At 33.9% G+C, this 13793-nt stretch overlaps 1 protein-coding gene across 1 annotated transcript in view; it reads right to left on the bottom strand.

Annotated features, from left to right (window-relative positions):
* Window positions 1-13555, bottom strand: part of LOC125266297 (scavenger receptor cysteine-rich domain-containing group B protein) — a 22774-nt gene extending 9219 nt beyond the window's left edge. Inside the window, 9 exon segments of the mRNA XM_048186823.1 lie at window positions 37-105; window positions 395-472; window positions 701-1015; window positions 5683-5748; window positions 6803-7105; window positions 8671-8709; window positions 11517-11549; window positions 13168-13252; window positions 13255-13555. Coding sequence (XP_048042780.1) covers window positions 37-105; window positions 395-472; window positions 701-1015; window positions 5683-5748; window positions 6803-7105; window positions 8671-8709; window positions 11517-11549; window positions 13168-13252; window positions 13255-13287 — 1021 coding nt within the window. The 5' untranslated portion in view covers window positions 13288-13555.
* Window positions 13556-13793: the final 238 nt, after the last annotated feature.

The raw sequence follows: 13793 nt of genomic DNA, 5'->3' as shown, positions 1-13793 counted from the left end.
GTCATTGGATGCTTCATGAGACAGTGTCTTTACTACCTTTCGTCGTTGAGGCTGTAGTGGACATAGTGGTTGTCGTCACAGTAACTGGCACTCTCATCTCTGTCACTAAAGAAAACAGAGAAAGGAGGAGAGAGAATGAGGAACACAAAATGACACTGTGTTTCGAAAACACGCCATCTGCTGGTGCTTTAAGGGATTTATCATGCAGGACAATCCAGTCCCTGCAGGCAGTGTGTGACAGATGGTCTGTTCACTACGGTCCACAGTAAATGCCAGAACGGATGGTCATGCACAGCAGTTAATAACAATGAATTGGCTATTAATTCAACCGTGTATTATTGAAAATAGCAGGTGAAGTTACAGGCCCTGCGTACAATATAGGCAGCATTTATACCTGGTGTGGTTTCTGGAATGATGAATTCTCTGCCTAAAGTCTCTGTGTTGACAACCGGGACCATGGTGGAACTTGAACCTGCAATATGAGAGAGACAGAGAGAGTTAGATCTACAGTCACATTAATACAGTCTCATTGAATATTCACATCAGTGGGGTCTGAGACCACATTGAACATTTCTGAAATGCATGCACACAAAATAAAAGCATTTCACTAGTGTTTTCAAACTTTTGGACTCTGCTTAGTGCGTCAGAATATGGGTTTGTGAATTGATCAGATTGTATCTTGATAACATGCTAAACCCACCTGAGCAGATGACACCTGCGTCCTCATGATGCCCGCAGTTATTCACTCCCCATCCGAGGCTGTAACAGGTGGCCAGAGTGCTCTCATGCCCATTACAGTTCACGTTATCCAGCAGAATCCGTCCCGTGCCGTAGCCAAAGTAGGCGTTCGTAGGTGCGGCGACAGCTTGTCCGCAGCTGATTTGCTGACACACGACTGCTGCGTCTGCCATGCTCCAATCATCATCGCACACCGTTCCCCAGCTGCCCTGGTAGTATATCTCCACCCGGCCCTGGCACCGGTCTGAAGTCCCCGCCAAACGTATGGCACCATCTCCTGCAGCAGAGGAAGGTCAGTCATGGTTTATTGACTATATATGACAGCCAGATGTGCGTTTAAACTCTCTGATGCATGACGTGCACTACAGTGCATTTTAACTCTAACATTTTAAATGACTGTCAACAGTGGAAGTGCACCAAATACCCCTGGAGTACTATTGCTTTATATTGCAGGATAGATATGTAACTCTCAATATACACCCTTTTGTAAAACAAATTTTTCTTTTGGAAGAAACATTAAGATTAATAAAGCATGTTTCAAGTTTTAAAAAAAAATGGATTTAGTTTATAGAACCTTTTGACAAAATATATATATAAAAAAGTTTGCCTATTGATTTTTTTTTTTTTTTCAAAATAAGTTGTTTAAATAAAGTGAACAGCATCAAAATTTGTCAGTGCATACGCATATTTTTTTTTATTTTTGTCTTGGTTAGTTTAACTGTTAAAGTATTAAATTAGAAGTAGACATTAGGCTATATATTCAGCCTTTCAGTAACATATACCGTAAAGTAAAAAAGAGATTTTGGTGCCATAAAATAATCCCCAAACAGCTGTAAATTTTTTTTTTTTTTTTTTTGGAGTATCATATTTGATCATCTAGGGCCAATTGTTCAAAAGAAATCTTGGATGGATTTCAGCTATCGGATTGGATCAAATCTTTAAAAAAATGGGTTGTTCAAAAGGAAAAAAGGGTTGTGAAATCAGATTAGATCACAAAATCCAATCTTGGTTTTGATCTGGATAAAATCATCAGATTGTGTTGTTCAAAACATTTTAGTAAGATGTGGATTATACTGATCCTATCAGAAGAGTGGATTTCAGGAATAAAAATGTTTACTTTAAAACTGGTCAAAAAATACAACATTTTTATCACTCAAAAAAAATAACTCTTTGAACGAACATAAAAAAAATAATGGAAAGGATTTCCACATGATTAAGTTGCTTTATTTCAGCATTATGCAATTCTGTTATTCAGGGTCAACTTAATTTATTAAGGTTGATTCAACTTATTTACTATGGTTGGGCACAGCTTAATTTAATAGTGTCAGCCCAACTAATTTGCAATGTTTTGGACCAACTCATTTACTTAAGTTGATCCAATCTATGCAATTTAAGTTAGCCTAACAAAAGTGCTTAATGCTGAAAGAAAGCCATTTAATCATGTGGAAATCCTTTCCATGATTTAATTACATTAATTCAAAGAATAGCTTTTGAGTGTTAATAAATTAAAACCTTTTTACCATACACTTTAAACTAACTCAAGTCAATTATGGACAGTGTTTCCACACAACCAACTTAGTTTTTATTAACATTAAAGGTTTATTTTTACTCTATGCAAAATCATTGAGTTGTGACAAAACAACTGACTAAGGAAGAATCTATGTAAAATAGTTATGTCCAACTTACTCAATTCAATCATGGACAGTGGTTGCACATGATTGAGACAAGTAAAATCCAATAGAATCGACCATGTTAAATTAACTAAAATCAATTGTGTTCATTTAAAATAAAATAAATAAAAAGCAATAAATAAATTGTTTTCATTTACATTGATTTTTACAATTAATTCTTCTTGTTTAATTTTGTGATTTATATAACTTTTGTGATGTTCTGTGTTAGAACTCCAGATGTGATACTGGATTCATCCTAAATTGTCTTAACCAAAAACATTGTAAAGCCTAAATTGATCATAAGTCCATTGGTGGCAATGGCTTTTACAATCAACATAGGCTTACAATGCTTTTGGGAAATGCAACCCAGAGCACTACCACAGTGATTACTTTCTTATTAAAGTAATTTGAAAGTTTGTTAGCAGGTCCTCAACCCAAGCACAAGTGCAACAATTCACCACAATGGTAACCCCAAAACTATTAATTAACAGAAACTTTTAAATACCAACATAATAGAACAGTAAACATTAAAAAGTCTTTTCATTTTCTCATCTTCCTAAAAACTACTTAAAATAACACTTTATTTCAACATTAACACTCCTAGTTCAGCCCCTTTGCACAGCATGATGGGAAGTGAAAATCCTGTTTGATTGAGTCCTGGTTGGGTTTACTTGATTGAAACATGTTATTTTAATATACAAAAAGTTATTTTAAGTCAAAAAGTAATTGTTTCAACTTAATTTAACATGAAGCAATTGAATTTGAACCAGAAACCTAATACAATGGTGTTGAATCAAAATAAGTTGTTTAAATAAAGTGAACAGCATCAAAATTTGTCAGTGCATACGCATATTTTTTATTTTTGTCTTGGTTAATTTAACTGTTAAAGTATTAAATTAGAAGTAGACATTAGGCTATATATTCAGCCTTTCAGTAACATATACCATAAAATAAAATAAGAGATTTTGGTGCCATAAAATAATCCCCAAACAGCTGTAAATATCAAACAAAAATATTATATTTGATTCAAAGTATTTTTTTTAGCACTTTTTGTAAACTACATTGGCACAATCATAAGAGATGAACCAGTCAAAAGTTCCTTGCGAGCGAACGCAAAGTTTCTCGGGTGAATTTCTGCATTGAATGCATTGAAATGTGTGGGTTTTATTTTTCCCGTCTCATATTTTTCCATCTCCATGACCCTTTAGGGGATCCATAGAGCACTAGCAATTTAGTTTTGGTAATCAGAAAAAGTGTGTATCTGGATCAGGGTGATCCAATCCAATCCAGCACAAGTAAGATGGATTACCTGACCCTGGATAGCAAAACATGGGATTTCCAAATCCAGATCATTCTGATCCAGATTAAACTTTTTGAACAGCTGGACCAGGCTTTTATGGTGCATATAATATGATATAGTGAGAATATGGAGGAAACAGCTAAAAATGAGCAAAAATACGCAATTTGGTGCAGATGCTGATATTTATATGGCCAAAAAGTAAGATGAAATTCTGATGCTTGTAATGTAAATCAATCAGATCTTTATAACAGTACAGCAGATACTTACATAAAACACATATAAATAAATAATATGTCCTAGTAAGATGATGTTCAGTGTTATTGTTACATTTACTTTACATTCGATAATGTACGGCTTTAAATATTTTATGTGATTTTCTGGGCTACTTTTCACTTTGCTGTTATCTATTGTTAGTGTTTATTCTGAAACATTATGAAAACATCAGCAAACAATCGCCTGTAGTTTGTCCAGTAGAAACGCTATAGTTCAGTCACCTTTGCTCTCTAAATGACTATAGTTTGCTCCATAGAGGGTGTGGGCCCGATTATTGGTCATTTTAGTCTGCCAGTCTCAACTCGGCATTGAGTATGATGCAAACGCAGGGCTACGGTTTCAAGCAAACACACGCTGATATATCTCGTATTGTTTTATTGAGCGATGCTGCCTCACGGACACAAAAGCCGTTCTCATATTGCCAGAGAAATAAACACTCAACCGATGATTCCATACTATGAAAATGCCATTAAATTCCCCAGACACATTCCCATAAGGCTTTGTTTCTTTCTTTAGCCATCATAACCTATGAACTAGATACGGGTGCCGCCTCTAATGACTGAAACAGGACATGAAAAACAAAGACAGGATGAACATGATCCTCTCAGAAACTGTTCTTCTGTGATCTTTACTTCATCGCTGTGCTTTTAATTTAGGATAAATCACATAATCAGAGTTATTAGTTAACTAAAACAAAGACCAGAACCATAAAAAACAATTTACTTTAAATAAGATAAACGTTTACTGGAAAAATATTTAAGTTCTCGTTTTCATTTACTTCAACTTAATATACTAAAATAGCTACAACTTAAATAAAATTAATAAAAAATATATGGACATATATAAAAAAAAAACAATAAACATGACAAAAACACACAACAAAATTACTAAAACTTTAGCTAAAATGAAAATAGAAAATATATAAAAAAAAAAAAAAAAAATTAAAGTAAAAAATTAAAATTAGGCCCTAAAATTGGATATTTTGGGACATTCACTATAAATGCAGATGTATGATACATGTCTTAATATAAATAAAATATTAAAAATTAATTCCATTTAACTATTAAAACATCATAAACAAAATCTTAAAAATATTTTAAAAATGTAAAGATGGAAATTGTATCGTGAATTTGAATTTTAAATCATTTCACTAAATTTATAAAGTCATGAATTACTGTTGTTCCTTTGTTTTTATTCATAATCAAATGTCCTCAATATCACTTTCCGTTCTTTTGTAAAGTCTTGTTTAAGTTCCTGTGAATGACATCATCCTCCAAGGAAGTGACATCATTTTGGAGGGAAATAACAGTAAACAGTAAGGGTGCGTCTCAATCGGCTCCCTAGCTTCCTAAGTTGTGAATCAGTACATGCACACTAATTCGAGCACTGGCTAGGACAGTAAGGACCCTGGCTCACTACACACGTCCTCACTGTACAACATCACTACTGGCATTTATGAACAACAGCAGTATATATATATATTTTTTTATGTTTTTGAAGGAAGCTGATTGAGACGCACCCCAAGTATCAGATGAATTCTGCGATGTTTTGAGTCTCTCTAAAACATTCCATCCTGTTTAATCAAATTACACAAATGAGTTTGACGATATCAACATTTCAAAAGATATGTGAAATAAAACATCGTAATGAACATCAAGCTGATATCCTCATGAAAGAGTTCAAATAAACTGTACAACTTACTTAAACCCGAGATGAGACGGGACGGTGTGGTGGGCTCTAGGCCTCGAGATTCCACGACATTATTGCCTGTGAGAAACGAACAGTAAATGATCTCACATTTAGTTGATGCCGCTGAACCCATGCATAGTTATCACCACTTATTAGTATGAAACATGCCAAACTGTAGAAATTCTCCAGTGTTTTAAAGGTAAATTAGTGCAGGTGTTAAAATAATGCATTGAGACAGAACCACTTCATTTCTCTTTAAAGGATTAGTTCACTTCACAATGAAGATTTCCTGATCATTTCCTCACCCCCATGTCATCCAAGATGTTCATGTCTTCCTTTCTTCAGTCGAAAAGAAATGAAGGTTTTTGAGGAAAACGTTCCAGGATCATTCTCCTTATAGTGGACTTCAATGGGGTTCAACGGGTTGAAGGTCCAAATGTCAGTTTCAGTGCAGCTTCAAAGAGCTCTACATGATCCCAGACGAGGAATAAGAGTCTGATCTAGAGAAACCATTGCTCATTTTCTAAAAAAAAAAAAAATTATATACTTTTTAACCACAAATGCTCGTCTTGCACTGCTCTGTGATGCTCCACACATGACGTAATCACGTTGGAAAGGTCACACATGATGTAGGCGGAAGTACCGATCCATTGTCTACAAAGTGATCTTCAAAGACTAAGACAAACGACCTTTACAAAAAAAGGTAAAACAAAGATGTCGGACGACTTTGAAGTTGGAGGAGAAAATGAGATGGAGATTTTGCATCGCAGAGCAGTTCAAGATGAGCATTTGTGGTTAAAAAGTATATAATGTTTATTTTTTTTAGAAAATGGCCAATGGTTTCTCTAGATAAGACTCTTATTCCTCGTCTGGGATCATGTAGAGCTCTTTGAAGCTGCACTGAAACTGACATTTGGACCTTTTCAATCCCCATTGAAGTCCACTATATGGAGAAAAATCCTGGAATGTTTTCCTCAAAAACCTTCATTTGTTTTTGACTGAAGAAAGAAAGACATGAACATCTTGGATGACATGGGGGTGAGTAAATTATCAGGAAATTTTAATTCTGAAGTGAACTAATCCTTTAATAATTTCTTGACATTTTGATTAACATTTTGCTCACTCCACGTACCTCTACAGGTGATGGCCACATCTTCATAGTGGTAGCAGTTATGGACGCCCCATCCCTGATTCCCACACTGACTCAAATCCATCTCTCCCCCTTTGCAGTCCACGTTATCCAGCAGGATTGGGCCAGAGCCCTGGCCGAACTTGGAGCTGCTCCCCACGGCCACGGCCACTCCGCAGTCCAGCTGCCGGCACACCACGTTAGAGTCCACCATGTCCCAGTCGTCGTCGCACACGGTCCCCCACGTGCCGTTATGAAGCACCTCCACACGGCCCTCGCACCGGTTTCTGCCGTTCATCAGCCGCACTGGAGGAAGAGGAGCGGGTAATTAGAAGAATGTTTGGGCGTACTATACCATTCAAAACTCTGAAATGATTAAAATGTTTTTGAAAGAAGTCTCTTCTGCTCACCAAGACTGCATTTATTTGATCAAAAATACAGTAAAAATGTGAAATATTTTTACAATTTAAAATAACTGTTTTCTATGTGAATATATAGTAAAGTGTAATTTATTCCTGTGATCAAAGCTGAATTTTCAGCATCATTACTCCAGTCTTCAGTGTCACATGATCCTTCAGAAATCATTCTAATATGATGATTTGCTGCTCAATAAACATTCTTTGATGAATAGAATGAAAATTCAATAGCTTTTGTTTGGAATCTTTTAATCTATTAAAGTTTTTCTTCTTTTTTTAATTCCCAAACTTTTGAATAGTAGTTTATCATGGTTAACACAAAAATATGAAGCAGCACAACTGTTTTCAGCATTGATAATAATCAGAAATGTTTCTTGAGCATCAAATCATCATATTAGAATGATTTCTGAAGGATCATGTGACACTGAAGACTGGAGTAATGATGCTGAAAATTCAACTTTGATCACAGGAATAAATTACACTTTACTATATATTCACATGGAAAACAGTTATTTTACATTATAATAATATTTCACATTTTTACTGTATTTTTGATCAAATAAATGCAACCTTGGTGAGCAGAAGAGACTTCTTTACAAATAATATACAAAAACTGAATAAACGATTAATAGAAAGACTTTCTTTTTACATGTATTTTATTCTCTGTGAGCTGAGGCAGTACCATAGTACTGAATGATGAACTTATACATGAACCGTTGGTATATACATGTATTATATGTCCATGGTATTCCCATGGAATCATATCCAAAAAAAGACATGGTACACTCATAAATATAAAGGTGTTTATTGGCAATAATGCTTCCATGAAGTGTCCATAGAATCTTTCCATTCCACAAAAGGTTCTTTAAAGCGCAAAAAGGTTCTTTATATTTTCAAAATGTTCTTCTTTTCACTAAAAAAAGGTTCTTTGGGGAACCAAAAAATGGTTCTTCTGTGGCATCACCATGAAAAGCCCTTTTTAGAACCTTTATTTTTAAGAGCATACATGTCCAAAAATACGATCCAAAGGATCATGTCCGGAAAAAAATCTCATGTTCAGTTGAAGGTCGTAGTCTAGTGCACATGAAATCTTCTCTGGCTTCTGAATAAGTTGAGAAACGGAGCAGCACAGCTCGAATATAATGACATAATGAACCCTGTAAGAATGTCCCTAATCCCCTTCAACTTAAGGCACAATAATAAGTCTAAATATGACATATGACTCCAAAAAGAAAGAGAGAGAGAGAGAGAGAGGACGTGGCATAGCGGTGGAGAAGGGGATTGTGTAAACTGAGCAAGAGGAAGTGACCCGTCTTTTTTCTTGTTATTTGGAGGCAATTATGATCTGTTTTCTATCTCTCTTGCTGACCCCAGTGGGCGACGGCAAACTTGTCTTTTCTTAAAAGGGTGTGTTTTTGTTCAAAGGGTGAGAAAGTGAATAGCTAAGACGCTCACCTTCAGACTGAGTTGTCACCGAGGCATTTGTAGTATTGGCTGTGGGGAAAAAACAGGAGAGAAAGTCAGAGAGAGAGAGAGAGAGAGAGAGAGAGAGAGAGAAAACAACGATTGTGGTGAAATTATTTGTTGAAAGGAGGTTCTTGGCCCTCCAGAGCTACAGCCCTCTATATCTACTACATCTATTTTCCTGTAATCTTAGACTCGGTGAAACAGGAAGACTGTGAATTCTGCTCAGGCTGTGATTCAGACAGACAGAAGTATGTGGTTCGACACAATAATACACTCCTCATAATGCAAGATCAGATATTCAGAAATGCGCTGTGAATCTGATCAGATTCAGATGACCAGCCTGTGGATATTCAATCTCTTACATAGTAATAAAATAAATGATCAATAATTCCAAGTTTTCTTGCAAATTGTCTACTTCAGTCTAGACCTCTGAGATGCATCAATGAGCCACTTGAGATGTTTTATTTGTTTAGTTTTTTAGAAAAGTTAGCCTATGTATAGAATATATAGAAATAGTGCACAATCGCAACTATTTGTTATTCGTCGTGTGCCCTATGTTTTAGGGGTTTTTTTAAATCCCAATTTTAAAAAAATAAATAACTTTTTATTGTTATTTTCAGTGTGTGTGTGTGTGTGTGTGTGTGTATATATATATATATATATAGTATAGTTATTTCATATTTTTAATAGTTTTTAAATATATATATATAGTGTATATGTCAAACTTTTTTATATTTATCATACTATTTTATATCGCTAAACATAAACATATTGTTAAACATAAATTTACTGAAACATAAAATACATTTGAAACATTAATAAAATACAAAATAAATTTAAAAACAAAACAAAAATACAAACAATATGAAAACAACTATATACACTACCAGTCAAAAGTTTGGAAACATTACTATTTTTAATGTTTTTGAACGAAGTCTCTTATGCTCATTAAAGCTGCATTTATTTCATAATAAATACAGAAAAAAACAATAATATTGTGAAATATTATTAAAATTTAAAATAATGGTTTTCTATTTTAATATACTTTAAAATATAATTTATTTCTGTGATCAAAGATGAATTTTCAGCATCATTACTCCAGTCTTCAGTGTCACATGATCCTTCAGAAATCATTCTAATATGATGATTTATTATCAATGTTGGAAACAGTTGTGCTGCTTAATATTTTTTGGGAACCTGAGATACTTTTTTTCAGGATTCATTGATGAATAAAAGGTTAAAAAGAACAGCATTTATTCAAAATATAAATCTTTACTATCACTTTTGATCAATTTAACACATCCGTGCTGAAAAAAAGTATTCATTTCTTTCAGAAAAAAGAAAGTTAAAAAATTACTGAGCCCAAACTTTTGAACGGTAGTGTATATTGTTACAAAAGACTTCTATTTTAAATAAATGCTGATATTTTTTTAACTTTTTATTCATCAAAGAATCCTGAAAAAGTCTCACAGGTTATAAAATAATATTAAGCAGCACAACTGTTTCCAACATTGATAATAAATCAGCATATTAGAATGATTTCTGCAGGATCATGTGACACTGAAGACTGAGTAATGATGCTGAAAATTCTGATTTGATCACAGAATAAATTATATTAAAACAATTATTTTAAATTGTAAAAATATTTCACAATATTACTGTTTTTTCAGTATTTTCGATCAAATAACTACAGGCTTGATGAGCAGAAGAGACTTCTTTCAAAAACATTAAAAACAGTAATGTTTCCAAACTGTTGACCAGTACTGTATGTGTGTGTGTGTGTGTGTGTGTGTGTGTGTGTGTGTAAACTGAACAAATATATATATATATATATACAGTAAAAATATACAGTAAATTTATATGTAATATAAATTATTAATTTCAAAATGAAATTAAAATCAAAAATTAAAAGCGAGGATTCACTAAATTGAAAAAAAATCATTCAAGACTTTTACATTGTTACAGAAAATATATTTTGCTGTTATATTAAATTGTAATAAAATTGGACAGTATTATGAAATACATGCAGCTCTGGTGGACATAAGAGAATTTTCAAAAACAAAAACAAATCTTACAGACCCCAATATTACAGAGCTTCATATTTATATGAATAAGACATATATCTGACATATTAGAGTGCAGTATTTTCTAGATGACTAATCGAATGTCAGTACTGTTGGCTCCAGTGCTGCTGTCATCAAAGAGTATTTATATATAGTTCCAATCGAAATATTTTTATAAATCAACATGTTGCCTAGACTACTTTGTTGTGTTTGTTCAGACAGTTCTGGTGTTTTCAAAAGCCCTGACCTTCCGTTCCTCCACAGACAAACACACTGGTCACTTTCACTGAGGCGTTGTTTGTCCTCTGTTTGAGACAGCTAATGCTGGTGCCTATACAAACTATTGTATGAAACTGTGAATCGATGGTGTAGGATTTCAGCACCTCACAAAGACAGCAGAAAATGAGGGATTTTTCCATCACATCATTTAGGTCAATTCACAGGCTTCTCCGCTTATTAATGCGCATGTCACTGAAACATTAGTCCCTCTAAATATAACGCTTCAGGGTTCGTTCACACATACTGTACATCTGAAGCTTTAGCGTTCATATCAAGCGTGCAGTATTAGTGACAAACTAGATTTTTACTTTGCACGTTTTTGAATTGCTTGCCACCACAGTGTTCTAACTTGTTTAGAATGTTGCTACATTGTTGCAGCGTTTTTAGAATGTTGTTATGTGGTTGTCAGGGTGTAGGCTGACATCATTACATTAGGAGTGCTTATGAAAAGTCATGAGAAAAAATGAAGGTTTAGTTTATAATGATACTTACTGGAAACTGATCTTCGTTTGAGTTCGATATCTCCTGCACACAGAAAAGATCAAAACAATTAAACATAATCCAGACATCATCATCATCATCACCATCATCATCAAGTAACGTATATATGAAACTCTCAGTCAGATTATATTTTACATTACACTTTAGATTATGGTCAAATTCTCACTATTAACTATGACTTTTGCCTCAATAAACTCCTAATTACTGCTTATTAATAGTTAGGTAGTTGTTAAGTTTAGGTATTAAGGGATGTAGAACATGATCATGCAGAATAAGGCATTAATATCTGCTTTAGAAGTACTAATAAACGGCCAATATCCAAGTAATATGCATGCTAATAAGCAACTAGTTAATGTTGAGAATTGCTGACAACAGTCTGTGGCACGTACTGTACGCACATTATCTCACGTCTTTGTTCGTGTTTGCGTCACTGACGATCATTTGTAAGATTCATGGGAAGGCATTGATCTGGGAGTTCAGTTGTGCAGACGAGGAAACCTTCTATAATGCTCTGACACATTTAAGCATCTTCTCAGATGTCCATGTCCTCGTTAAATCTTTAGAGGTTTGCGGTGAACAGGGAATTTTCGTCATGAACAGACAATGAAAAATGATTCTGAGCGTTTAGTTCCAGCAGGATTCATTAAGCCTGGAGGCTGTTGCCTTTGATTTTGATTACTGTCCCTATATAAAGCAGATATTTAAAAACAGCGATTTAATACTCAATGGCATGCTGTAGTGCTTAAAACCAGGGTTAGTTAACAGTTTTGTTACTTAAATAAAATAAATGTTAACTGAAATAAAATAAAATATTTTTAAAAAGTACTTATTTTAATTCAGGTAGTTGTCCATTTTATTTATTTTATTTTGTGGTGTACTGCTGGATGCAAAATATATTGCCCCCCTAATAAAGTTGACCTTGAACCTATTTATGTAATTAGCAAAATGTGTTTTTTGAACTTTTAATATATATATATATATATATATATATATATATATATATATATATATATATATATATATATATATATATATATATATATATATATATATATATATATATATATATATATATATATATATATATACGCTTTTTAACGTTTCTTAACATTTAACGTTTCTTATGCTCACCAAATAATATAGTGAAATATTATTACAATGTAAAATAACTGTTTTATATGTGAATATTTAGTAAACTGTAATTTATTCTTGTGATCAAATCTGAATTTTCAGCATCATTACTCCAGTCTTCAGTGTCACATGATCCTTCAGAAATCATTCTAATATGATGATTTGCTGCTCATTTCAGGATTATTATCAATGTTAAAAACAGCTTAATATTTTTTGGAGACCATTGATGACTGGGTAGTTCAATGAGCAGCATTTATTTGATATAAAAATAATATGTTATTAATTATAACTGTCTTTACTTGATCAGTTTAATGAGTCTTTGCTGAATAAATTTTTTTTTTTTTTTTTTTTTACCCCAAACTTTTCAGTGGCAGTGTATCACAGTTTCCACGCAGTTTTGATCAAATAATTGCAGCCTTGGTGAGCATAACAGACTCGGAATTAAAAAATCTTAATTATTCCTAACTTTTGACTATAGTGTATCAACCTGAATCTAAAATCTCTCACTCACCGGATGGAAGAATGGTGGTGACGGTGATCAGAAACAATAATACCAGCAGGCTGGTGAGGATCCAGACAGCAGATCTCCAACATCTGCACGCACACCGTCTGACACACGCTGACCTTTCATGGCAGAACAGATCCACCTGAACACCTGCAGAACATACAAACACCTTCAGTGAATCACTTTAATCTCTCACAATCTGGTTATGTGCGTGCAGTTTTCTCTTTCTGTCGTTTACTGTCGCTTATTCTCACTGTAGTTGACACCAGACGGCGAGGTTATTACAGTAACTAGGCTACTACTGAATCTGCTCGTCAGTGATTGGATGGCTTCTCCTCATAGTACGTTATGTAAAAAAGACATACACCACCACCACAACAACAACAACAACAAATGTTCAGCCTGCAGGCCACAGGCGCTTCTGGATAGACACATATTGATATGAGAGCAGACCGATCGTTCTGAGGCCATGTGCTCGCTGTTAATGCAGAGAGGTTTGTGCAGTATGTTCCAGAGATTTTGGAAAAAATTGATCATGTGTTAATGAGTTATGAATTTTAATGTTGAAGTGATGCACTTTATGTATGTTACATGATGTTTTCACATTGATTTGCACGTGCCAGCTACAAGTT

Source organism: Megalobrama amblycephala, linkage group LG4 (genome assembly GCF_018812025.1).
Source record: "Megalobrama amblycephala isolate DHTTF-2021 linkage group LG4, ASM1881202v1, whole genome shotgun sequence".
In the NCBI taxonomy this organism is placed as follows: Eukaryota; Metazoa; Chordata; class Actinopteri; order Cypriniformes; family Xenocyprididae; genus Megalobrama; species Megalobrama amblycephala.
Note: the sequence above shows the minus strand (reverse complement) of the source record. Positions and strands in the feature narration are given on the sequence as shown.